The sequence below is a fragment of the Podarcis muralis genome, chromosome 17 (genome assembly GCF_964188315.1).
Source record: "Podarcis muralis chromosome 17, rPodMur119.hap1.1, whole genome shotgun sequence".
NCBI classification, from domain to species: domain Eukaryota; kingdom Metazoa; phylum Chordata; class Lepidosauria; order Squamata; family Lacertidae; genus Podarcis; species Podarcis muralis.
Genome location: NC_135671.1, coordinates 39947242 through 39974398, shown reverse-complemented (window position 1 = coordinate 39974398; position 27157 = coordinate 39947242). Strand labels below are relative to the sequence as shown.

At 46.8% G+C, this 27157-nt stretch overlaps 1 protein-coding gene across 2 annotated transcripts; it reads left to right on the top strand.

Annotated features, from left to right (window-relative positions):
* Positions 1 to 622: 622 nt before the first annotated feature.
* LOC114587347 (dynamin-1-like protein) lies at positions 623 to 27157 on the top strand. Of its 2 annotated transcripts, XM_028711400.2 has the most exons (17): positions 623 to 835; positions 2372 to 2522; positions 3860 to 3906; positions 8413 to 8484; positions 8587 to 8673; positions 12276 to 12438; positions 12718 to 12838; positions 13054 to 13185; positions 13486 to 13692; positions 13788 to 13908; positions 18797 to 18952; positions 24029 to 24118; positions 24218 to 24316; positions 24409 to 24552; positions 25094 to 25203; positions 25748 to 25907; positions 26246 to 27157. In XM_028711400.2, the coding sequence occupies exons 1-17, from the start codon at positions 734 to 736 to the stop codon at positions 26300 to 26302; spliced, it is 2019 nt and encodes a 672-aa protein (XP_028567233.2). In that variant the 5' UTR covers positions 623 to 733; the 3' UTR covers positions 26303 to 27157. The 2 variants fall into 2 exon arrangements, 1 of the variants encoding a protein (XP_028567233.2); XR_003704275.2 differs by lacking the exon at positions 26246 to 27157 and having other exon boundaries at positions 639 to 835; positions 24409 to 24599; positions 25748 to 25886.

Here is a 27157-nt window from a genome sequence, read left to right as displayed (position 1 = left end):
AAGTGCGGAAAGGGAAACGAAAAGGATCGAGGGGCTGAAGCGCATCTCCTGCGATGCGGGCTTAAAACATGCGGGGCCTTTTCGGTTTAGAAATGAGGTGAGAACAGACGGGGGCAGAAGCGAGAAGGGAGTGAAGGAAACCACGGAGAAAGGATTTTCTCTCACACATAACATGACAACTCAGGACCGTCTAATCATGAAGCTGGACGTGACCCGTCTCTGGGTTTGGCGGGCGCCTCTTCCCGCCCGGCCATCCCCCCCCCCCCCCCCGCCTTGAGCTTCTGAGGGAAAAGGGGCTCTCGGTGAGAGGCGCCTCCCTCGCCTTCGGGACCCGCCCCCCCCCCGCCAGCCCGCCCCCCGCTCCTCGGGCCCCGCCTTCCAGAAGGTCCTTCTCCGGTTGCCGGAGGCCGGTCTGCCCCGCTGAAGCTTTCTCTATGGTCGGGCTTTTGAAAAGCCCTTTCAGTCGATTGGTGCTCAAGCCGGCCAATGAAGCTGTAGTCCCGCCCCGCCGTCAATCTCGCCGCCAATGGAGCCGACCTTTCGCTTGAGAGACACGTAGGTAGCCTGTAGAGAGAAGCGGTGCTAAAAAGGCCGGCCAATCGAGGCAAAGGTCGGGCGAAGCGGGGGCCGCCGGGCGCCCGGGAAGGAGCGAGCGAGCGCGGAGAGCGGAGCGGGTCGGGTGGCGGGGAGTTCCGCCGGGGAGGAGCCCCTTTCCCTCGGCGCCTCCGTCGCCATGGAGACTCTCATCCCCGTCATCAACAAGCTGCAAGAGATCTTCAACACGGTGGGAGCCGAAGTCATCCAGCTGCCCCAGATCGCGGTGGTTGGTTCCCAGGTGAGAACCCGCCTGCTGCTGCCTCCGCTCCTCCTGCCGCTGCTGCTCGGCTGCTAATGGGTGGGACAGGGAAAAGGGTTATGCAATTATGTATGAAAAGTGCGGAGAAAAACAAACAAACAAATGTATTATACCCCACCCACCTGGCTGGGTTTCCCCAGTGAAATCAATAGGCAGTAGGAACAGATAAAAGAAAGCATTGCTTCCTGGAATGCATAAGCCCTGTTACAAGGCAATGGTAAAGGCTCATGATAGTCATGACAGTCAAGCTCAACTTCCAGGCTCTGAGCCGTTCTGTCTTTGAGTACCCTGGAAGGGGTGGGGGGTGGGGGGGGGGTGTTACATGTGTGACCAGCTAGTGGACTTGCTAGAAACACAGTTGACTGTGTTGGAAATCAAGCTACTGCATTATATGGATTTTTGGCAGGGCTGTTTTCCTTCTTGATGCAGTGGCTTTCCCAGTGTAGTGTGGAAGCCTCCAGTTCTACTGACAGCAAATTAATCCCTAGGAATTTTTGTAGAGGCATCAGTGCGTGTCTGATGAAAATGGAAGGATCTCCTAATGATACCATTCCACATTTAACTCACTTGTGGGCTTTCTTAAGACAGGTGGATCCGCTAGGGCCAGCCCAAGTTGGAGAAATCTATTTGGCAATTTCCTCCCCTTCATCTCTCAGTAACAAAATGATAAGAATAACTAACTGATCATTTATTAATGTTTCCCAAACTGCCAACTCACTGTTTCCATTGGTAAGGCTTGCCTTGTCAATCCTGGGAGAGAGGGATGGATAGATACAGAAAAGTACAGAGTTAAAAATAGCCTATCATTTCAGCAGTGTCATGAAAGCAGTGTCTCCTTCTATGGGATGTAATAGATGCAACTCGGTTGATCTGTATCTCAGTTTTCTTTATATTATCTCTTGATTTTGAAATAAAAAGCCATCCCATTATAGTGGTAGCTATACTACAAGCTAATACTGGTTTTATTATCCTTGTTTAATTGCCATGGCTTCTCTTAGAATTCTGGCAACTTTTGTTTGATGAAGAATTCTTCTAAGAATCTCAAATGTTCACCCTGCCACAACTGCACTGTTTTCAGGGGTCCCAAGATAAGTGTTAATTAGGGTTGCCATCTTACCTTAAAAAGTGGTCTGTCCTGTTCCTTTCACGGAATAAGTTGTTGTTTAAACTAGTAGGCTGGTGTTTTCAAGGGATGGAAACAAACATTTTTACCTGCTAATGTCTGTAGTTCAAGCTGCCATTCGGTACAAGAGCAAGAGCTGAAGAAAATGTTGGTTGGAACTGTTTCCCCTCCACCTGTTCTATTCATATAAGATGGATACAGTACCTTGAGGTGATCTATGTGGTAGCTTTCAAGAACACCAGGAATGCTTTATGTTATGCAGTACAGTCTTCTTTCTCTGTACCAGTACACAGGCTAGAACTCCCTAGAGTGAAACCGCTTTCTTCTTAGGACAACATTGCACCTTCTTACTACTTTGCATCCTCTGCTTCTAACACTGCCTGTCTCCACAGAGCAGTGGGAAGAGCTCTGTGCTGGAGAGCATTGTGGGCCGGGACTTCTTGCCTCGTGGCTCTGGCATTGTCACACGCCGGCCTCTCATCCTGCAACTGGTGCATGTCCCAACACTAGAGGAGAGAAGGCGGACAGCCAGTGGAGAAAGCGGTAAGACAAGAGCTGGGGACTTGGGTCCTCATCCCAGCGGGGGATGCCTGGGGCTTGGCTTTGGTTCTGAGAGGGGAGTGTTGGATCGTGCATGTGGCTAGTGGGTCCAGTCCGACTGGAAGTTATCCAAACTGTTATTTTCCTCCAGTCTAGAGGAGAACTAGTTCTTTTTCCTTGAAAACTATTGAAACTTAGGGATTTCACTAAAGGGTTGAGAAGGTCAGCTCCTGGCAATGCTGCATTGCTTGTCACTGCTTACACTTTATAGACTGTTTTCTGGGGAGAGCTGCTGGAGATGTTGGCTTTTGCTAAAGGCAGGACGTCTAAGATGTGTGGATTGGGGGTGGTCTCTGACAGAGACCCAAACAAAGGCTTAAATTTGAGCCATAGCTCAACTTCGTTGTGACTATTAGGAGTTGACCATGGCAAAAAAATTAGTGGAAATTAAACAAAGCACATAACTGAGAAAGAGCAGGTTGCTATCCCCTCCCTGGGTAGCCCCAGCCATCAAGTCCACACCTGGGAGTTCGGGGGCAAGGCTTCTAAGTGGAGAGTTTTAGGCCAGAATGTCCTGAGTGAGAGAGAAGATGGATGCAAGAGGAACTGGGCATGAGTGCCCTATGTTTGAGACAACCATTTGCAAGATTGATCATTGGAATGGGAATTGGGAGAAGAACTAGGGTTGGTTTGGATTTGTTTCTTCTAGAAGGCAATGGCTTGTCTGTTTCACAAAGCCAGCATGGTGGGTGGAGTAGCCTGCCTTTGACTGTTGGGAAGCATTTTTGCAATGTAGTATTCCATCTCATGAGCATAGGAGCCAACTCCTAGGGGCTGAGGTCCCTTCGGACCCCAATAAAATATTTGAGCCCCCCTCGTTAATAGCCATTGCCATTCAAATGGTCTGTGTTTTCTCTGTCTTGTGATTATGTGGGGTGGGGCTTATATGCCCCCCATATTTTATTTCAGTTGGCATCCTTCCATGAGAGGGATGGATTTGTTGTTTTCTGAAAGGTTGTTTTCTGCTGCTCCAGAGAAGCGGACACGGAGCAATGGATCCAAACTACAAGAAAGAAGATTCCACCTAAACATTAGGAAGAACTTCCTGACAGTAAGAGCTGTTCGACAGTGGAATTTGCTGCCAAGGAGTGGGGTGGAGTCTCCTTCTTTGGAGGTCTTTAAGCAGAGGCTTGACAACCATATGTCAGGAGTGCTCTGATGGTGTTTCCTGCTTGGCAGGGGGTTGGACTCGATGGCCCTTGTGGTCTATTCCAGCTCTATGATTCTATGATACCAAAGAGGTTCCCTGACATATTTTTTCTGGTTTTCTTTGTTTGCAGGTGTCCAGGCTGATGAGTGGGCCACCTTCCTGCACTGCAAGCACAAGGTACAGCATGAGTGGTGTCAAGGGCTGCAGCGGTGGTCAGAGCAGGTCCAGTCCCCTAGGCAGGACAGACAGCTGCCTTGTGACAAAAGTGCAAATGCTTCAGGCTAACAGAGGACTCTCCTCCCAGGGGCAAACTCAGTTGTTTCTCCCCTCCCCCAAATCACGGGGGAACAGGGTTTGAGGCATGGGGGCAATCACTGTGAAAAAGACACAGGTGATTTCTAATGGCAGGTCCTCTTCTCTCATGCTCTGCAAGTGAATGACACAAGACTCTTCATTCCATGAAGTGCAGACAAGATGCAGCAATTGGGACAACTCTCAAGGAGGAAGAGCAGTTCCTCCTGCAGCATGCCACAAGGAAAATTAACTTCCACCTGGAATGAAACATAGGGTGGGGAAGGAAAAGAGGATGTTGCAGCCCTTCAGACAGACTTGCCTTGCTCCGCCACCTTGTTTCCTCCTTATTTTAAACCAGGGATGGGGAATTCCTGGCACTCCAGGTAGATGCAACTCCCTTCATCCCTGACCATTGGCCATGTGGATTGGGACTGATGGGAGTTGGAGTCCAGCAACATCTGGAGGGACACGGGTTCCTCATTCATGTTTTAAATGGAGCTGTAATGTCCCTGTTGAGGGAAAGAGGTAGCTATTCCCTACTTTGCCTACCAGCCTGTCAACTTTACTCATCCAGTGTTTCCTTCTCTGTTTTTTGTCCAAAGAGTTCAGGACTTCAGAGTGCCTCAAAAGGGAAAGGACTGGAGGCTGTTAAGCTGGAGACTGAGCTTGTAGCTAGTCAGTTAGAAATGGGAGAATTTAACACACACACACACACACACACACACACACACACACACACTAGATGTGTATTTTTTGTCTAAGTTTGAAGCAGTAAGGAATGGCAGGATCTTTCCATTTCTGACCTAGTTTAAAATCTTGTTTGTTAGTATTGACTTCCCTTTTTGCATGCAGTTCTTGAAAGACTCTTCTACATATTGCATCCTATTTTTTTTTTAAAAAACAAAACCTTAATTTTTTTTATTTGCTATGCTTTCTCTTCCAGAGTATGTGTTTTGTAAATAATAAACCACAATAAAGAATTATAGAAATGATCTTAAGAAGGGCCATTTTCCGAATGTTGATTTTCTGCTCAGTGACGTATTGGGCAAAGAGCCCAATTTCTTCTTTTTCTTCTTCCTCTCCATTCTCACTTTCTTTCTGTTTTTTATATTTGTTTATTTGCTTTTCTGTTTTATCATATCATCAATGCGTAGTATTTTACAGCGAAACACATGATAGTAAGATGATAATTATTCTGCCCATATATCTAAATCTTTTATTAATTTTTTTCCCAAGTTTTCATATAGTTATTCTTATAGATGTTATGATGGTTTGTTGATACCCACACTCCTAAATACTTCACTTTTTATCTATTTTCCAGCCAGTAATTTCCTCTAATTTCATTTTAACTTGGTTATCCATGTTTTTAACTAACATTTTGGTTTTAAAACTCACCTATTTTCCAAATTCAATTATCTCCTTTAATAATTCTAGTATAACTTCTAGAGGTTGTTCCAGGATTGAGACAATATCATCCACAAAAGCTATTGTTTTATCATTTTGTTTGCCCACTTCCATTCCCCTAATTTTATCATTACAGTGGAACCTCAATTTTTGAACGTAATCCGTTCTGGAGGTCTATTTGACTTCTGAAACATTTGAAAACCGAGGATCAAAGGGCTGTTAGCAAGTTCAGTGGGGAAAATGGAGAAACGCGCCTCAGAAGCCATTGGACTTCTGAGGTGCATTCGAAAAGGGAAGCGTTCACTTTTGGGTTTTCAGCGTTTGGCTTCCGAAATGTTTGGCAGCCACAATACCTTCGAAAACCGAGGTTTGACTTTATTCCTAATATTTTACAATAAAATTTCAAAGGTAAGGATAAATAATAACGGAGAGAATGGACACCCTTGTCTTGGTCCTTTTTTGATGTTGCATTTCTCTGAGATGATATTGTTTATTATAATCTTTGCCCATTGTTCATTATATAATGCCTCTTAAGAAGGTGTCACCTTCCATTCTTTTTAAACACTTCTTTCATAAATGCCTAGGAGATATTGTCAAATGCTTTTCTGTGTTGAGGAAGATCAGGGAAGCCTGTTTTTCGTTATGTACTTCCAAATATTCTATTATATTTCTAATGTTCCTCACGTTATTTTTCAATTGCCTATCTGGTAGAAATCCTGCTTGATCCTGGATCAACTCGTTCCACACTTTTGAAAGCCTATTTGCTAATATAGTCGTAAATAATTTATTGCTCCTCTCCATCTGTACCTATCTTCTCTCCTTCGTCTACTTCCTTTTGTTGATGTTCTGCTAGTTCTCCAAAGTCTTTTTTATATTTTCTCATAAATGATTTGGATTTCTGCAATGTTAACTTCTCCTTCCTGCAAGGACCCTCTTTACGCTTGTCCTGGGGTGGGTGTTTTTTCTGTGTTGTCATCTCACTTGCCTTTTCCTTCTTTCTATTAAGTCTACCGTAGCTTCATTATCCCCTGGTGTTAGTCACCATCTTTGATTTTTGTCTAAGTTGTTAGACAAATATTGTCTAAGTTGTTAGACAAGTTGTTGTAGATTTTTACTCCTAACTTTCTCCTTAGGTGAAGTTGGGGCACTCCAACATGAATAAAACCACCGTTTATTAGGATATTATTGTTCTTTTTAAAGTCCAGTTTGTAAATGATTTACCTTTCCCCTGTTTTCCTGCTTGCACGCAAGTATTTTCCAGATTCTGTAATTCTGTAATTCCCCCTTTATATATGAATGGAGAGGGGAGATAAGGGGTTGTGTTGCCCCTGAAAACACAGGGTAGCAAATAAATAATAAATATTAGGCCTTCTCTTCTTTTTTTTAAAAAAAATACTGTTATATTTCCTCCTTGACACAAGTCTGTCTTCTGAGTTCTGGGTGTCCTCTTTAGACATAAAAAACAGAAACATGCATAGGAGGGGAGAAGGTTGTTACAGTGGTGCCCCGCAAGACGAACGCCTCGCAAGACGGAAAACCCGCTAGACGAAAGGGTTTTCCGTTTTGGAGGCGCTTCGCAAAACGAATTTCCCTATGGGCTTCCTTCGCAAGACGAAAGCCCATAGGGAAATCTCCGGGACAGCGGGGAAGCGCAGCGCGTCTTCCCCACTGTCCTCGGACCTCCTCCGAAGGCTGGTGGCGGGGCGGAGAGACCTCCTCCCGCCGCCAGCCTTCGTTTCTCCGCTGTCCCGGACGGCTTTTGAAGGCCGGCGGGGGGCGAAAGTCTTTGCTCCCCCCTGCCTGCTTTCCCGGGAGAGCGGAGAAACGCAGCGTGTTTCTCCGCTGTCCCGGACGGCTTTTGAAGGCAGGCGGGGGGGGGGAGCAAAGACTTTCGACCCCGCCCGCCTTCAGAAGAGGTCCTGGACCTCTTCTGAAGGCCGGCGGGGGGCGAAAGTCTTTGCTCCCCCCTGCCTGCCTTCCCGGGAGAGCGGAGAAACGCAGCATGTTTCTCCGCTGTCCCGGACGGCTTTTGAAGGCAGGCGGGGGGGGGAGCAAAGACTTTCGCACCCCGCCCGCCTTCAGAAGAGGTCCTGGACCTCTTCTGAAGGCTGGCGGGGGGCAAAAGTCTTTGTCCCCCCTGCCTGCCTTCCTGGGGGCTTTTCAATCGCCCTGGGACAGCGGAGAAGTCCCCCGCTGTCCCGGGGCTTTTTAAAATGCTGGCGGGCGGCAGCGGAGGCTTCGCTCCCGCCCGCCAGCATTTTAAGATCGCCCCGGACAGCGGAGAAGTCCCCCGCTGTCCCGGGGCTTTTTAAAATGCTGGGGGTGGGAAGAAAAGCCCTTGTCCGTCCCCCCCAGCCTTCAGAAGAGGTCGGGGGACAGACTGTCCCCGGACCTGGTCTGAAGTCAGTTTCCATAGGAACGCATTAATTGATTTTCAATGCATTCCTATGGGAAACCGTGCTTCGCAAGACGAAAAACTCGCAAGAAGAAAAAACTTGCGGAACGAATTAATTTCGTCTTGCGAGGCACCACTGTACATTCTAGCAGTTATCTTTCCTTTCTCCCATATTTTTTAATATTTGTTACTCTTATTGCTGGATTTTCCACATTATTATAGGGGGTTGGGGGTGTCTTCTCTATCAGCCTTTTACTTGGAATTAATGATATTTAAGCCCCAGTTTCATTGCTGTTGTCTAGTATTATTTAGTACTGTCTGTCTCTGTTTTCTGCCCTCCCCCCTATTTTACACATTCATAGCAGGCTCTTCGTTATTTTCCTTTGCCCTCCTCAGTCAGATTCCTCCCACTAGTTTTAACTAGTTCTGGAATGGATTCCCTTTTTTCACTCCGAAATTTGTAGCCAAATTTCCTTTTTACCAATGTTCCAGATTCTGTCTTTTGGATTTGGCCTTGTTCTTTTTGTTGGAAGCTTACCGGGTTGAGACTGGCAACAGCCAACTCTCTTGGTCCCTGTCTTTCCCCCCAGACTTTCACTGACTTCAGCGAGATTCGGCAAGAGATTGAAATTGAGACGGAGCGGACCACTGGGACCAATAAGGTACTGGCATTTCTGAGCTCCTCCCCACTCTGGTGAGAACCCTGTTCTTTGAGCTGCCATATGATCTTTCTTTAACTGATTTTTTTTTTTTAATGCATGCAGGGAATCAGCCCAGAGCCCCTGTACTTGAAGATCTACTCCCCACATGTACTCAACTTGACACTAGTTGACCTTCCAGGAATCACCAAGGTGAGAGGCGTTGGAGAAAGTGGGCAGTTGGCTTCCAGAGAAAGCGAGGAGGTGCTGGCCACTTCCTCAGCAACGCTAACAGTGGAAATTGCAATTGGCAGTGAGTATGGCATTTCTAGCCTTAGAATCAAGTGTGCAGACTTGATGAGGCGGTCGCATCTGCAGGGAGAAATTTTGATAGGGTGCTTCCCCTTTACATCAGCCACTCCTTTCCCTTGCAACCCCTCTGCCCAGCCACTTGCTCCCAGTTGACTGACAAACAGCTGAGAGTGGGAGGGGAGAAGAGTGAGGGCAGGCCTGAGGCATTTTGACACCTGACACGAATTAGACAATTGCATCCTGAGAATTGTTGTACACACATGGAAGAGTCATCCCTATTTCTTATAGCAAAGACTCCTGCAGAAACTGCATTGCTGTTGTACATGGTATACACTTCAAAACAATAAACAGGTCCGGAAGGGGGAAAGAGGTGATGCTGGCTTCCCCAACAATCTTAGTTTTCTGTGTTTTGAGCAGTAGTGGCAGCCTGCACAGAGGGGCTTTCTGCTCCCTGTACAAGCTGCCACTTCTGTGCAAAACACAGAAAATTAAAGTGGTTGGGGAAAGGGGAGCAGCCAGCAATTGGCACAGTGAGCTGTGAACGCTCCACATCTGGGAAAGAAATACATGCTGCACTTGAAAGTAACTCAGTTGAAATGCAGGAGGTTTAGTTACAAGTGAGAGGGGATCAAGAGCGGGAGAGAAGGGGGAAGCAGAAGACCAATGCAAGGAAATAGGTGAAAATGAAGGCTACAGTTGGTGCACACACTTAACTTCATAGAATCCACTGTTGAACAGTTCTTACTTTCAGAAAGTTCTTCCTGATGAATCCATTGGTTCGAGTCCTACCCTCCACAGCAGGAGAAAGCAAGCTTGCTCCATCTTACTTGTGACAACCCTTTAGATATTGGAAGATGGCTATCATATCTCCTCTCAGTCTCCTTTTACCAAGCATACCCAATTCCCTCAACTGTTCTTCATAAGGCTTGGTTTCCAGGCCCTTGATCATCTTGGTTGCCCTCCTCCACACTAGTTCCCGCTTGTCAGTATCCTTAAACTGTGGTGTCCAGAACTGGATACAGGACTCCAGGTGTGATCTGACCAAGGCAGAATAGAGCAAGACTATGACTTCCCTTGAGCTGGACATGAAGTATAATGTTAATTGCAGCCCAGAATAGCATTCACTTTTCTTGCTACTGCATCACTCTGTTGACTCATGTATGGTCTATTAAGACCCCTAGATCCTTTTCACATGTACCACTGGCAAGGTAGGTGCCCCCCCCCCCCCGGCAATCTTATATTTGTGCAGCTGGTTCTTTCTGTCTTGGTGCAGAACATGACAGTTGTGAAATTCATTGTGTTAGTTTGGGCCTAATTCTCCAACCTGTTAAGCTCATCTCAAATCCCAATTCTGTCTTCTGTGGCATTAGCTACCCCTCCCAGTTTCATGTTATCTACAAATTTGATTAGCATCCCCCTCACATGAGCTCCAAGATGGCGTCGTTAGTGGTAGCATCGACTTGAACTCCGCATCAGTTGATGCGGTTTTTATTATTTTTATCAGCTTTTATCAGCTGCAGTATTTTATCTCTGTCATTTGGCAGCTACAGTGGTGCCTCGCAAGACGAAAAGAATCCGTTCCGCGAGTCTCTTCGTCTTGCGGTTTTTTCGTCTTGCGAAGCAAGCCCATTAGCGGCTTAGCGGGCTTAGCGGATCAGCTGATAAGCAGCTTAGCGGCTTAGCGGATCAGCTGTTTAGCGGCTTAGCGGATCAGCTGATAAGCGGCTTAGCGATCAGCTGTTTAGCGGCTTAGTGGATCAGCTGTTTAGCGGCTTAGCGGATCAGCTGATAAGCGGCTTAGCGGCTTGGGAAAAAGGGGGGGGGAACCCTGCAGGAACTCGCAAGACATTTTCGTCTTGCGAAGCAAGCCCATAGGAAATTCGTTTTGCGAAGCACTTCCAAAATGGAAAACCCTTTCGTCTAGCGGGTTTTCCGTCTTGCGAGGCATTCGTCTTGCGGGGCACCACTGTGTTATATTCACAAGGGAAGGGGCATGGGTGGCGCTGTGGGTTAAACCACAGAGCCTAGGACTAGAAGGTCGGCGGTTCGAATCCCCGCGATGGGGTGAGCTCCTGTTGCTCAGTCCCTGCTCCTGCCAACCTAGCAGTTCGAAAACATGTCAAAATGCAAGTAGATAAATACCTTCCGGCGGGAAGGTAAACGGCGTTTCTGTGCGCTGCTCTGGTTCGCTGGCCACATGACCCGGAAACTGCACGCCGGCTCCCTCGGCCAATAAAGCGAGATGAGCGCCGCAACCCCAGTGTCGGCCACGACTGGACCTAATGGTCAGGGGTCCCTTTAACTTTACCTACATTCACAAAGCTTGAGTTAAGGGCTTGAGTTAAAAGTCTTAGACAAAGTCTCGGAGAAAGCCTTAATTAGCTCCAGCTCAACTGAACCTACCAGCTACTTATCAGCAGGATGGAGATTAAACACCCTACCGTGGGAGGACACCAACCCTCAATTCTTTCGTCTCAAGTCATTTAAACAACGGGCCCAGGACAGAATGCTGTGGCAGCACCGCTCTTGTCCATGTTTTCCAGGAACTAACTATTCATGAGCACTCTTTGGGTTTGGTCAGCTACAAATCTACCTAATGGTTATCTCATGCAGTCTACATTTCACCAGCTTCTGTGGAAGAATATAACGGGGGTCTTTGTCAAAAGCCTTACTGAAATCAAGACACGCTAAGTTAGGGCTGCCACATGTCTGGATTTTCCTGGACATTACTGGGATTTCAAAGGTGGAATTGATGTCTGGGGAGAATTTCCGAAATGTCATGCTTTGTCCTGGATCTTAGACAAGTCTATCAAAAAATCATGTTTTTGGGGCTCAACAACTTTGGGGGTTTGTCTAAAAAAAGCTCTTTTGGGGTGTCCTGGTTTTTACTTTTTGAAATATGGCAACCCTACACTAAGTCCACAGCATTCCTTGACCCACCAAGCTTGTAATGCTTATGAAAATGTGAAATGAGATTTGTCTGGCATGTTGGACCATCTTTCTTGTTGGAATTGTTTGCATTTGGACCTTCAATATTTCACATTTAAGAAACTCTCATCCAGCTTGGACTCCCTTCTCTTTGAGTATATTTGACCATGGGTTCTCATCCAGTGGCTCCTTAAGCTTTTTAAATTGGCTTTCTTAAAGTCAAGAGTACATGCCCAACTACATTCAGCTTTATGTTGCCTCTGTATCATCATTTGTGTATGTAATTGTGAATGTAATGGGCTAGCTTCATGGGGCCATGGGTAGGTGAGCCCAGGCCTTCTTTCTCTGATTTCTTTCTTCCTATGAGGCTTGGCTTCCTTTCTTCCAGTAAGAAATCTTTGATCTGGCTTTTCCTCTCTCAGGGTGGAAACACAGTTGGAGGCAACTGTGTAAACTTCACTCCAGTGCTTGTTGCATTCTGATACCAGGCTGGAAAGAGAACCTGGAGTGTGACCTTTTGTGGGTGCCTTCCTTAGTCTTGTAGCAATTTCTAGTCTTTCCTTTGTATACTGCAGGTGCCCGTTGGGGATCAGCCCGACGATATCGAGGTTCAAGTACGGGACATGATCCTGTCCTACATCTCCAACCCAAACTGCTTGATCCTGGCTGTGACAGCTGCCAATACAGACATGGCCACGTCAGAGGCACTAAAGCTGGCACGTGATGTTGACCCTGACGGTATGGCATGTGTTGTCGTGTGCCTCGGTTTAATAGGAGCATGTGTTGGTGGTCAGGAGGTCAGTGCTTGGTCCCCATGAAGAGCAACAGGATGATGGAGCTAAGTTGCTGCACATGTTGGAATGGGGTGAGAGAACTGGGGCAGACCAATAGTGATGGAAACTGAGAGGATGCATGTGCAGGGAAAGGAGGGGGATGGAGCAAGGAATGTGCAGACTAGGGTGGGGCAGAGGGAATAAAGGAAGGAGCAGGCTTTCATCCTGTGCTGATCCTGTGCAGGGCGAAGGACACTGGCTGTCATCACCAAGCTGGACCTGATGGATGCTGGGACAGATGCCATGGATGTGCTAATGGGTCGGGTTATTCCCGTCAAGCTGGGCATCATTGGGGTGGTCAACAGGTCAGTAGTGCTGGATAACAGGGAATATGGGATCTGGCTCAGATTTGGAGTGTCTGATGGCAGAACCCCACTTCCAGTAGGGCAGGACATTCTTGAAGGATGTATTATCTATTGTCTTGGGTGGCATGGTTGGGGGAACAGACGCTTGCTGCAAGACATCACTCCAACTTGTGTAGGTTAGTTTGTTGCTATCATCTCCCTGCTTCCTCTACTAGGAGTCAACATGATATCAACAGCAACAAGAGCATCAGTGAGTCCCTCCAAGATGAGCAGGGCTTCTTGCAGAAGAAGTACCCATCGCTTGCCAACCGAAATGGCACACGTCACCTGGCTAAGACTCTCAATAGGTGAGGGGGTGCCAAGGCACAGCGGTTATTGGTGAATAAAGGAGCTGGATGTTGGGAGGGACTGAGTGAGCAGGAAGGGGCTGGCCAGGATCTGGTGCAGGTATCTGGCTTATCTGTTGTGCGTACAGAAGGCTCCATGCTCTGAACATTGGAACCTTTTGTTGATGGATCTGGTGCTTCAGAAAGTCAGTTTCTCCAACCTTGAGGTCTAGAAACCTTGAAAGTCTAGGCCAGACTGGTCATCCGTGTCAGCAACTACTGAGAATGCTGCTTTATTTCCTTCTCCTCCCTGCCTTCAAGGCTGCTGATGCACCATATTCGTGACTGCCTGCCTGAATTAAAGACCCGGGTGAATGTGCTGACAGCCCAGTACCAGTCTGTGCTACAGAGCTACGGGCAGCCCATTGAGGACAAGAACGCCACCTTGCTTCAGATCATCACCAAATTTGCCACCGAGTACTGCAACACAATTGAGGGCACGGCACGCAACATTGAGACATCCGAGTTGTGAGTGACCTCTCTTGGCAGGGCTGGGATTCACAATGTGGATCAATAAGGGGGACTGTGCACTCTGAAGCTGACCTACTCTCCCTCCCTGTCAGGTGCGGAGGGGCCCGGATGTGCTACATTTTCCATGAGACGTTTGGTCGCACCCTGGAGTCCATTGATCCTCTGGCTGGACTTACAATGCTGGATATCTTGACAGCCATCCGAAATGCCACCGTAAGCCACCATTGTGGAGCTGGGATGTCTCTGAGGCCATTCACCCATTGGCCTCTGCTTTCAGCTTGTTCTCTCTCTCCCATCATCGCATGCCATCTAGAACTCCCAAAATAAATTGGGAGGCACGTTGCCTAAGAGAGCTTGCGTTGCATAGTGGCCCAACGACAAACTGGGGGTCGGGAGGGGGCAGTCATTCTCATACTCTGCTTGTGGGGCTCCCAGCACAGGAATCTGGTTGGTCACAGAACAGGGTGCTGGAAAAGATGGGCCTTTACTGGGATACACCAGGGCTCTTCTTATGTACTTGAGTTCAATTCAAATCTCACCTCTGCCGTTAACTTAGTAGGTGGCCTGAGGCAAGCCACTCTCTGGGCCTCGCCACACACATGCCCTCGGGCAGTCTCTAAGAAAGGGATGATGATATCGGCCCAGACTGCAGCCTTCTCAGGAGGAGTGAGGCACAGGAACACTTGACCTAAAGCGCTATGTACATGCTACATGTCTGTGATTTGGGATGACTCCCTATTCGTGTGTAGAGGGGAAGGCAAAGAGACCCCCAGGCTCTCTTGCTACTTTGATTTTGGGTGGGGGCAGTCTTGAGCCAGCCAAAATGTGTTGTCTAAGTACGCTGAGTGGGTGGAGGCTGCATCATCCTGTGGTAGATGCTCCTGATATTCCAGAGGTAAATGATGAGGTGTGTGTCTCAATTTGGCACTTCTGATACAGAGCTGGAATCCCAGAATAAAGCAACAGTTATGGGGTTTTTTTTTTATTCAACCCTTTTAGTCTAGCAATCTTGTTGCAATATGTCCATGCCATTCTTACTTCTACAGCATCTACTCTCTTCTTTGTGCTTCAGCTAAGGGATCCAGACTTGTAGAAAATCCCTCTTTTTCTTGTAGTCATTCATTTGCAGAGCAACCCCTCTTCCGTGCTTGATAGTGCCATGACAACCTGTCTTCCCAGAAGTTGCTGTAGTAACCGCCTGTCCAAATTGCAGAGTAACTCCTTGCTGTAATGATACGTATCCTCTCCAGACAATGCTGTAATGATACTTTGACCTATTGGTGCAAGAACCTATGCTCTTTCTAAAGGTAAAGGGACCCCTGACAGTTAAGTCCAGTCGCGAACGACTCTGGGCTTGCGATGCTCATCTTGCTTTACAGGCCGAGGGAGCCGGCGTTTGTCTGCTCCGCAGTTTTTCTGGGTCATGTGGCCAGCATGACTAAGCCACTTCTGGTGCAATGGAACACCGACACCAGAGCAGTGCACGGAAACACCAGTTACCTTCCCGCTGGAGCGGTACCTATTAATCTACTTGCACTTTTGGGCATGCTTTTGAACTGCTAGGTTGGCAGGAACTGAGACAGAGCAATGGGAGCTCACCCCGTCCGGGGATTCAAACCACCAACCTTCTGATCGGCAAGCCCAAGGCTCAGTGGTTTAGACCACAGCACCACCCGCGTCCCTATGCTATTTCTCCTACCCCCCAAATCTATAGCAATGTAATAACTGGAGCATTTCCTCTTTCTTTTGGCATACCTATAAAAACCCAGTCTTTTGCCCATGTCAAGGTGGCCTTCTGCTCCTCCTGTTAACTCGGGTCATAAGTGTTGGTGGTTTTGCAGCCAAAATAGAGCCATTGAGAAACAAGGGGGGGGGGCGTGTAACCACTTTCCTGAGGTTTGCATATATAGAGAAAGAGACACAGACATGAATATAAACTAAAAAAAAAAAAAGGGTGGTGAGGGCAGATGCCTGGAACCCTGAACAAGAGCACTTATATGGATACATGGCAACATTTTCTTACAATCCCCACTTATAGAATCATATAATTGTTGAGATGGAAGGTACTATGAGGGTCATCTAGTCCAACCCCTGCAAGGCAGGAATCTTTTGCCCAGTGTGGGGCTCGAACCCACAACCCTGAGATTCCGAGTCTCATGCTTTACTGACTTGTATGAGGCTTTGTAAACCTGAATGTATACTTCTGGCTCCTACTGGAAGCCACACCTCTTCTAATTGAAGCCTGCTTTTTATGTCTGAGTGACCCATCACCCTTCCACTATTTATTTATTTCACAGGCCAGGCCCCCTTGGCTTCTGCCCATGGGCAATTCTAGGACTAGTGCCGTGTCCTGCAAATGGCTGCACTGATTGAGAGTTCATTTCTGGGCCCAGTTCAAGTGCTCATGTTAGTTCTTATAATGTTGAACAACTTAGGCCCCCAATACTTGAAAGACCGCCTCCTTCCTTACAGACCCTCTTCAGTGTCAAGATTGCTGGAGCATCCGTTTGACCCTGTTTCTCCTTCCGAAGGCAGAATGGGGGTGGTGCTGGGCGTGAGCCCGCTGCCAAAGAACAAGCCTCCGCTACCAACATGATTTTTGGAAAGATTCCTCCCTAATCTGGCTAATTGGACAAACTATGAAGCACTCTCTGTGCAAGATATGCAAATAAGCTGAGACTAAATCAGCCACCTAAAAAATTGGAACATTTAAAGGTATTTGAATGGCATTTTGATGTTTTTGCAGAAGTTGTGAACGGAAAAGGAGGAGAGATGACTTCATGTTTTGTTACGATTTTTGCATCTGGCTCTCTCTGCCCTCTTCTGAATAATGAGAAAAAGAGGCATGTGGTGTTTGATAAAAGACTGCTTTGCGGAGGAAAACAGGAGAATTGGATAAAGTATTGGAAAAGGTATTGTCATGAGGAAGCCAATGGACAGTTCACATGGTTAACTGCTGGGTGAAACCAGACACACAGGAAAGCTTCTTTCAGTCCTTTTGCTAGACTTTACAGAAGTATATGGAGATCATGGAGCTGAGCTCAGAGTGCCCGCTCCTCCCCCGGCAGCTACTATCTGCCCCGACTGGAAGCTTCCTGGGTTGGGGGTCTCCACCATTCCTCCCTGACAGGTGCTACTATGCCTGCCCCTCTTCTACCAAGGAGTGGCTGGGTGATATTGACGACCATCTTTTGACGGTGTTCGGTGTTGCGGGAGGAAGAAATGCAACTACTGTGATTTACAGCTCTTTAGACTAAGAAAATTCACAGCTGGCCTTGCTATGATGGAAGGTATGGAGGCAACGAAGAGACTGAATCAAATGGACGCAGCTTGACATAGTGGCACATATCATCATAGGTACATCTGCGCAGAAAAAGATATGTTTATATGGCATCGCAATATAGTGGTACCTCAGTTTAAGAACAGTCTTATTTACGAACAATTCGGTTTACAAATTCCGCAAAACCAGAAGTAGTGTTCCAGTTTGCAAACTTTACCTTGGTCTACAAATGGAAACCAGATGGTGGAAGGGCACCACTGGCGGGAGGCCTCATTAGGGAAAGCGCACCTCGATTTAAGAACGGTTTCGGTTTAAGAACAGACTTCTGGAACGGATTAAGTTTGTAAACCAAGGTACCACTGTATTGGAAATCAATGGCCAGGCTGCTTCCAGAACGTTTTTCTCCTCAAGAGCTACTTCACGCTGCAGTTTGACTCTGTTATCTGTGCGAAGAAAACGTTTGACCTTCAGTAGTGTGAGCAGAGCCAGAGGAGCTGCAATTAATCAGCTAAGCAGGGAAAGAACTGATTTGAACAAGGATGAAAGAAGGTCCAAGCTGAAAAACCACACCAAAATCTGGAAATAAGAACTTACTGAAATACCACTCATGCCATTATTGAATATATATACACTAAGGTTTATTTGATCTATTTGCTGTTTGCAGGGTTGTAAAGGGGCAGCTTATTGGCAGCTACGGAGTGATATCAACTAGAGATTGAGAACGCAGCAATGGGGGTCTATCTTAGACATATCTTGTAAGGAGAGCGGGAAACTGGTTTTGGAAATAGTATTAAATTGAATCATTTTGGTAATGGTTTGTAATAATTTGGAAAATCAATAAAAACAATTGCCCCCCCCCAAAAAAAAAAGATTGGTGGAGCAGTTGGTAGTTAACAGCTTGTGTGTTTGTGGCCTGGGAGAGGGCCTTCTCTGTGGCAGCCCCTAAGTTGTGGAACTCCCTGCCCCACAGAGGAGCATCTGGCATCTTCATTCTACAGCTGCTGGCAAATGCTGGAGATGGAGCTCTTTGCCCTGGCATTTGACACCTGAGCTGTATATTTTCAGGACCCACCCTTTTGTGATTGCATTCTTTTTTTGTAACTGTTAAGCTTTTAAACTGTTTTCAGTGTTGTATTTTAAATTGTTATAACACACCCTGGGACATTAGGGCGAAGGGAGAGATGGTGATGATGATGATGATGATGATGATAAAGTAAAACCAGCTTTATTAGTCCCAACCAAAAATCTTGAAGCAATGTGTAACCTTTCAAGTTGACCAGAGCTCTCTTCAGGCTGGATGTTAAGTACTTTAAGAAGAGGGAGGAAGAGAGACCAATGTTGCTGTGGATGCTGGAAGTCCCGTCTGCCATTTGTAATGTCTAAAAATGAAATGAAGGGGAGTTTTTGCAGAACTGAGCTGCGATTCTTCTGCAAATTTATTTTGGGCTGACCCCGCTTGAATGCAGTGAGAGTCGTTTCTGAGTAAAAGTTCTTGGGTTCTTGGTGCAAAAAAAGGTTTCTGGTTGCAGCAAGGCATGCTGGGACAAAGAAGCCAGTGATTACAATTCCTTTGGAAAATATAAATGCCAGGATTTATTCATATCTTGTCTCTGGTACTAACTGAAACTAGCAGAGCCCTTGTAAGGCAGAAATACCCTTCAGCTGAATATGACTTTTTGGGAGATGCTGCCTGTGGCAACCCATAACTAGGCATTGGTGGGCTCAAATCATGGCCCCTTCTAGCCTCTCGTGCCTTAGTTGGTCAGCTTCCTGCCCAACCTGGGTAGCAGCTTATACTGATGGGGTTTCTCCACCCTGCAGGGACCCCGTCCAGCCCTCTTTGTCCCGGAAGTCTCCTTTGAGCTACTTGTGAAGCGTCAGATCAAGCGCCTGGAGGAGCCAAGCCTTCGCTGTGTGGAGCTGGTGCATGAGGAGCTGCAGCGCATCATCCAGCACTGCTCCACCTACAACACGCAGGTATGGCTTTCCTGACACTAGGGCCATTCCCAATAGCATGGGTGGTTAGAAGGGTTTCAGAACTCCATTTGTTTGGCCTTTTGAACCATCAGAGGTTTTTTGCAGGCATTTGTGATTCTACAGATTAAAACAGGGCCTGTGCATGCATTACATGAAAGTAAACACTCCATGGGGCGTCTGTGTAAAACATTTGCTTCACAAAGGCTCTCCTGCCAACTGTAAGTGGCCTTTGCATTTCCAAAGAGCTCGATGATCTCACAAAGAACTGTGCTCATTTCCAAATACTTTTGGCCTTCTAAAGCAGCACTGAGAAATTTCTAGCCAGCAGGTCCTAATTTTCCAGAGGCTGTCTTTCCCTAAACCACAGCCACCTGCCCCACGCCTCATGTGTGGACATCATGTGTGAGGCAGGTAATTACAACTGCAAAGGAACAACTGAGAACTCTAAAGTGCACTCCCTATTGCTGCTTGGCAAGCAGTCATTTGACTGGCGCTTGCAGAAAGCCCCACTGGGATCAACTTCGAAGTTGGGTCACCTGGTGTCCTGATGATATCAGGTGATAGACAGGTAGCAGCCCCACCACCTGTCAAGATGTCCTACTGTGTAATAGTGGAGCAGTTCATGAGCTGCCCTGTTGGCTAAATCTTGCTCTACAGCTTTAAATTGCTGCACTTCAAACAGAAGAAACAGAGCCTTGCCCTACATGGCTCATTAGAATTGGAAATATTTTGCTCAATCCCATTCTGTAACTGGAATGGTTTGTATATATTGCAAAGAAAGAGAAAATTGCAGCCTGCATCTCCTTTCTCCACACCCTTCCTTACTCTGGAAGCCCTGCTGAGCTTCAGTTCAGAAAGATCATTGGCTGAGCCCACTCCCAGATGCCCCTTTGGAGCATCTTGCCCCAATTTCCTTCCTCTACCTCCACACCTTAGGATTCCTACTTTGTCTTTTATTCCCCTGCTGACTGAGCTGAAGAGGAGGGAAGAGGTGCTTGCCAGAGCCAGGCCAGTTGCTATGGCAACCGTTGCTTTTTTGTAGGTTGCTGCCTGGGTGGTAGCGCCCAAGGCCTAAGCAGCCTTCAGGAGTTGCCTTCCAGGAGAGGCCTTCGCAGCCTGCTGGTGACCTTATTTCAACTGGTCAATTGTAGACAAATACAATGGTACCTCTACTTACCTTCACCTCCGGTTACGTATCCTTAGGGATACGTACGCGGCAAACCCAGAAGTATTTTTCCGGGTTTTGCCATGCATGCATGTGCAGAAGCATTCTACTGCGTCGCATGCATGCGCAGAAGCGGTCCCTCTGGTTGTAGAAACCTCGGGAGCCGACCGGAGCTCCGGAACAGATCCCATCTGCAACCGGAGGTACCACTGTACAATGAAGTGCATTAAGAAGGCGCCACTAATAACATCTTAAGAAGAGGCGGGGGGGGGGAAGCCTCTCATACTTTGAAATCTCTATGGGTACATGACTATCTCAAAATCACTTTGAGTCTTACCTCACAAGGAGAATAATACCCCCCTTAAAAATTATTATTATTATTAATAATAATAATAATAATAATACCCTGCCCATCTGGCTGGGTTTTCCCAGCCACGCTGGACAACTTCCAGCAAAATATTAAAAATACATTAAAACATCAGTCATTAAAAACTTCCCTAAACAGGGCTGCCTTCAGATGTCTTCTAAACATCAGATACAGTAGTTGTTTATTTCTTTGACATCCGATGGGAGGGCGTTCCACAGGGCGGGTGCCACAACCAAGAAGGCCCTCTGCCTGGTTCCCTGTAACTTCGCTTCTTGCAGTGAGGGAACCGCCAGAAGACCCTCGAAGCTGGACCTGAGTGTCCGGGCTGAACCATGGGGGTGGAGACGCTCCTTGAGGTATACTGGGCCGCGGCTGTAAAAGTAAACACCTCCACCATCCCTAATATATTATCACTTTATGTGTGGATTGTAATCATGAGCAACTTTGGAGTGACAACTTTGGTTGAAAGGTACAGTATAAGTAAATCTTCTAATGATTTGTTTAGAAGTTTACCCAGAGTAATGCAGCAAGTCCTGCTTTGAACACACATTTTCAGACATGTGACTGGTAAGTGGCTCCCACTTGGTTACATTCCAGGTCTTAACAATATTCTGTGGGGTTTAGAGACCTTTAGCATTTTCATTCTTTGTAAATGCTCAAACTGGGTGCATATCAATCAACTTGGGAGGCATGGATCATATCCTTCTGGGTTTCACGATACAGAGGAAAGGAAAGCTAGGTGTAGTCGGACATGCACTCTGGACTTTAAGAAAACCAATTTCAAAAAACTGAAGGAACAATTGAGTGAGATTACTTGGCCAGAAATACACAAAGAGAAGGGAGTCTAAGTTACATGTGAGTTTCTAAATGGAGAGATGAGCTTGGGAGTTAAAAAGGCCATGTATAGGAAATGGAAGAAAGGGGAATCACAAAGGAGGAGGAGTATACATGAGTAACCAACAGTTGCAGGGTGCAAGTCAGGCTGGCTAAAGCTCTGATGAACTCAGGCTTGCAAGAGAGGTTAAAAAATAATAAAGGTTTCTTTAGCTATGTACGAAGCAGAGGAAGAACAAGTAAGTGGAAGGTCCTCTACATGGAGTAACAAAGGCGGAGTAATGCTATTAAGTGACAAAGCGAAGGCAGAACTAACTATTCGACACCTACTTTGCCTCTGCCTTCACCCAAAAGGAAAGTGATGCCTAACCTGGTGTTAAGAGAATAAATAATGTAAGGGGAGGGCTATGGTCCAAGATAGGAAAAGAGGTAGTAAGTGAACACCTAGCTACTTTAAATGAATTTGAATCTCCAGGGCCTGATGAGCTGCATCCAAGGGTACTAAAGGAGCTCGTGGGTGTAATCTCAGAGCCTCAGAGAATTTGTGGAGAACAGGTGAGGTCCCTGCAGACTGGAGGTGGGCAAATGTTGTCCCCATCTTCAAAAGGGAAGAAAAGTAGACCCAGGTAACTACCAACTGGTGAGCTTGACATCAATACCAGGACAGGTCCTAGAACAGATAATTCAACATTTGGTCTGTGAGCACTTAGAAAAAGATGCTGTGATTACTAAGACCCAGCATGGATTTTTCAAAATATAAGTCATTTCACAGTCAGACAAACCTCTTTTTTTGGGGGGGGGGGTGGAGTAAGCTTGGTCGATCAGAGGAATGTTGTGGACATAGTGTATATTGATTTCAGTAAGACTTTTTACAAAGTTCCCCCATGATATTCTTGCAAGCAAGCTGGTAGAATGTGAAGTGAATGAGGTAACTGGTGGATTTGTAGCTGGTTGGCAGACCGAACCCAAAGAGTACTCATTAATGGTTTCTCTTCATCCTGGGGGGAAAAGACAAGTGGGGTGCCACAGGGTTCTGTCCTGGGTCCATCGTTGTTCAATATCTTTTTTAATGACTTGAGTGAAGGAATTGAGGGGACGCTTATCAAATCTGCAGATGACACCAAACTGGGAGAGGTAGCTAATTCTGTAGAAAACAGAGTAAGAATTTAAGATGACCTTAACAGATTGGAGAACTCGGCCCAAGCTAACAATGAATTTCAAGAGGGACAAATGTAAGGTTCTTCACTTACGCAGGAAGAACCAGCTACACAAATATAAGATAGGGGACACTTGGCTTGCCAGAAGTACATGTGAAAGGATCTATGGGTCTTGGTGGACCACAAGCTAACATGAGTCAACAGTGTGATGCAACAGTAAAAAAAGCTAATGCTATTTTAGAACGCATCATAGAATGATAGAACTGTGGAGCTGGAAGGGACCCTTAGGGTCATCTAGTACAACACTCTGCAATGTGGGAATATGCAGTTGTCCCATTTGGGGCTCAAACCTGCAACCTTGACATTATCAGCACCATGCTCTAACCCAGTGTTTCCCAACCTTGTGCCTCCAGCTGTTTTTGAACTACAACTCCCATCATCCCTGACTAGCAAGACCAGTGGCAAGGGATGATGGGAATTGTAGTCCAAAAACAGCTGGAGGCACAAGGTTGGGAAACACTGCTCTAACCAATTCCAGGCAGTATAGTGTCAATATCAAGGGAAGTAATAGTACTACTCTATTCTGCCTTGGTCAGACCACACCTGGAATTCTGTGTCCAATTCTGGGCACCATAATTTAAGGAGGATGTTGACAAGCTTCTTGGATGGCAACCAAGATGAACCAGCCTGATGAGGAACAGTTGAAGGAGCTGGGTATGTTTAGCCTGGAAAAGAGGAGACTGAGAGGAAATATGATAGTCATCTTCAAATACCTTAAGGGCTGTCACATGGAAGAGGGAACAAGCTTGTTTTCTCCTGCTCTGGAAGGTAGGACTGGAACCACTGGCTTCAAGTTACTAGAAAGAAGATTCCGGCTAAACATAAGGAAGAACTTTGTGACAGCAAGAGCTGTTTGACAGTGGAACAGTCTCATTTGGGAGGTTGTGGACTCTCCTTCCTTGGTGGATGGCCGTCTGTCATGGATGCTTTAGCTGTGATTTCTGCATTGCAGGGGGTTGGACTAGATGACCCTTGGGTCCCTTCCGGCTCTATGATTCTGGATTATGCTGGAAATACTGAAATAAGTGAGAAGCTGGCCTCATAACATTGTCTTTCTTCCCATATTGTTGATGGTTTTGCCATAAAATCATTTTTTCATCATACAATGATGCAAATAAGTAATGCAGTTTTTAAAAACTTTTCCTACAAGTTGTTGTTGGTTCATGTTGCTTCGCATAAGCTGATGGTGCAAAATAAACAAAAGTCAGGTTCCTGCCTTCCATAAGCTTATAGTCTGAATTCCAATGGCTGGGGAGCGAACAAAGTTGGACTATTTATGGGAAATGCTTTTTATAAAGATTTTTCCTTATTATATCCTGTGCTGTGCTTGTTGTTTTTTTTAATGTATCTTTTGTGTGTATTAGCAGTACAATGGTATTTCAATTGGTGTCTTTGTAAGCTTCATTGGCAAACAAATTGTAGAGCCAAAAGGTAGGTCTTTAAAAAAATAATGTCCAAATGCTTCTCTCAATTCCTCCTCACCCCTTTCTCAGGAGCTGTTGCGTTTCCCTAAGTTGCATGAGGCGATTGTGGAGGTGGTGACGGGAGTCCTTCGCAGGAGGCTGCCCATCACAAATGAGATGGTAATGATGGTTGTTTCTTCAGAGAATGGAGGAGTGGAGGCTGGTTCCTGTTCCACATTTGGGGCCAAATGTTCCAACAGCCAATGCCTTTTCTCCTAGGTGCACAATCTGGTTGCAATTGAACTGGCCTACATTAACACCAAGCACCCAGACTTCATTGACACAGCTCTCGTTTCTGCCTCAGTGAGCACTTCTAAGGTATGACCCAACCACTACCACCCTTTCTACTGCCTTGACGCCTGCCCTAAGAATAACCCCACAGCCCACTCTCACATTTATTCCCTTCTCAGACTGAATCTGTTCCAGATGGTGCCCGGCGATGGAAAAGTGAAAAAGCGGAAGAACCTAGTGCAGATGACAGACCCAAGGGGTCCTCACAGACCTCCGTCTATTCCAGCCCTAGTCGGTCCCATGCAGTCAACCTGCTAGACACGGTCAGCTGTGCGGGAACCTGGAAGTACAGGGTTGGTGAGGTGGAGAGGTGGGTTGGTGACCTAGAGGCAAGAACATTAATTGAAAAGAGGACATTACTGGCTTGAGGACATCCTCTTTGGGTTCTGGGGAGGGTCCAGTGGGGCCTTGTTGAGGTCGTCTGGCCTAACAGCTGATGTGTGGGGTAGCACAGCAGCTGCTTACCCGCATGTCAGCTAAGCAAGCCCCGCTGCCCCCCCCCCCAAGCTCTTGTGAACTGGAGGGACTGTGGGGCTTGTTGAGCAGCTCAGCTGCCCCCACTGCTCCTCCAGGGTGTTCCCAATATACACAGTTTCGGTTACATGCAGGGAGGCCTGTAATGTAACCCTCACATAATTTGGGAGTTGCCTGTACAGATTACCTGTTCTCTGCCCACCCCATGCAATATGCTATATCTTGTCTCACTGATCTTGGCCAAGTGCGTAGAAACTGTTCCACCAGCTCTGCTATCACCACCACCTCTGGCAATTTCCTCTCACAGTAGTCTTCCCTGACTTTCCCTAGCCCATGCCTGCTACACGCAAACTGAGCCAACGTGAACAGCGAGACTGTGAGGTCATCCGCCGTCTTATCAAGTCCTATTTCCTCATTGTGCGCAAAAGCATACAAGACAGGTAACTTCAAGTTGGCAAGGGATTTAGCATGGGCACATATGGGCCAGATGTGTCCAGTTGTGAGAGCATCTGGGTTTGGGATTCTTTTGTACAAAGTGAATGTTCCCTACTTGGGGGAGGGGGGGGGATTCCTTAGGAGTTGAGAAAGGAGCATGCAAAGTACTGGGAGATAGCACAAGATGTCTGTGTCCTTCATACGTACACTGTAGATTTGGATTTCTTCATGATCTTTGTGTATGTGGGTAAATTAAAGATTCCCACCCTCTTCGCTACTCAGAATTACTAAAATATTCCAACTTCTACAGAAGTGACTATTGCAACCAGTTCACAGCTCAATACTTTTTGAATAAGAAATGATGTAATTGGGTAAGTAGCAGCTGTTGGTCCAGGGGGTCACCTAAAGAGGTGATGGATCAACCTAGCCCTGTAGGGCCAGCAGGGGAGGTAAGGTTGGGGCAAGAAGGGAATTGTGGCCTAGCAAGGTAAGCCTCGGATGTCTGCAAGATATCACAAGCTGTATAATATATCTTATTTCCCCCTGTAGTGTCCCCAAAACAGTGATGCACTTCCTGGTGAACTACGTCAAAGACCACCTTCAGAGTGAACTCGTGGGCCAGTTGTACAAGCCACAGCTCCTTGACACGTTGCTGACAGAGTCCGAGGACATGGCTCAGCAGCGCAATGAGGCTGCCAATATGCTCAAGGTGAGGGGAGGAGGGCAAGGCTCCTTGGACAGACTTTAGGAGCTACTGACAGGAGATGGGGAAAGTTCTCTCTGCCTCAGCAGCAGTTTCTTACTTTTAGGTTTCTCAAATGCTGAAAGAACTGCACTGCTTCTCTGACTTTTGAAAACTTCTAAAAGCCTATATCCAGGATAACTGACTCTTCACAAATGAAACCCTGCGGCAAGTCCCCTTGCCTTCAGAGTCAGACTAGCGCCCATGCTCTGGCACCACTACCTTGAAAGCCCAGCCCGTTTGGGTTGAAAGATGGCATTAGAACATCTATTAATCACTCAGCAAGGTCTTTTCTTCTCTTATAGGCATTGCAAAAAGCCAGCCAAACTATCTCAGAAATCCGTGAGACTCAGCTCTGGTGAGAGGAACCCACTGCTTCCGATGGCTCCAACCCACTGAGTACCATTCACCCAGAGCCACGCCAGCCTTCATTTCTGAGCCTTCTGGTGCTGTTTCCCAGTTGGAGCGGAGAGGTCTTGAGCCCTCTTTGGTTCTGGCCCAGAGCAAGAGCCTGTCTAGTTAAGCATTTGGCTGGTAACACTATGGAGCCAGCATCTCTGTGCTGAACTGAAGCCTGGTCCTCATCCACTGCCTCGTTGGTCATTCATGCATTTCCAGCCTTGCTAGTCCAGTCGGTATTAAATTACTGTTTTTGTCCACATTTTGAATTCCTTCTCTCCACAGCTGTATCCTTGAGTCATTGCTGGTTTGGCCAGTCTACATTCTTGGCAGCTTTTGTCCTAAGTGCAGGAGAGCTTTCTTCCATCCCCAAATGTTGGTGCATTTGCTAAAAATATGAAGTGAAGCAATTTGTTTATGTGTGTCTGCCTGAGCACTAAGCAGGCAGTGGTGTGTATGTGGATCTGCTGCTGAATGTCTTTATTCTTCATTACTGCCCTGAAAGTGGTTGATGCTGGCTAGGCAGAGAAATGGGCACAGGTAGCTTTGAAGACGCTCACAACTATAGAGGTGGGACATCAACTGTTGCAGAGCAGATGATGATAAGAGAGTTGCTGCAGAGGGAGATCTAGCCTTACCTTTTCCCAGGAGTTGTGTGCAATAGTGCCACATATTTGGGGGCACGATCCCAGTCCTAGTTGGCAGGAAAGGGGAGGCACAACTTCTACACAACCCCAAGTTTGCATGCACCTCTGAGCCACGTAGGACCCAGGCTTCACCTGCTAGTTTCCTGGAATAAACTTGTGTACTGTTACAAA

Coding starts and splice junctions, on each gene's coding strand:
- LOC114587347 (XM_028711400.2), top strand. CDS start 734: ATGGAGACTCTCATCCCCGTCATCAACAAGCTGCAAGAGATCTTCAAC. Junction 836..2,371: donor TCGCGGTGGTTGGTTCCCAG/GTGAGAACCCGC, acceptor CTGTCTCCACAG/AGCAGTGGGAAGAGCTCTGT. Junction 13,909..18,796: donor CAGCCATCCGAAATGCCACC/GTAAGCCACCAT, acceptor TCCACCCTGCAG/GGACCCCGTCCAGCCCTCTT.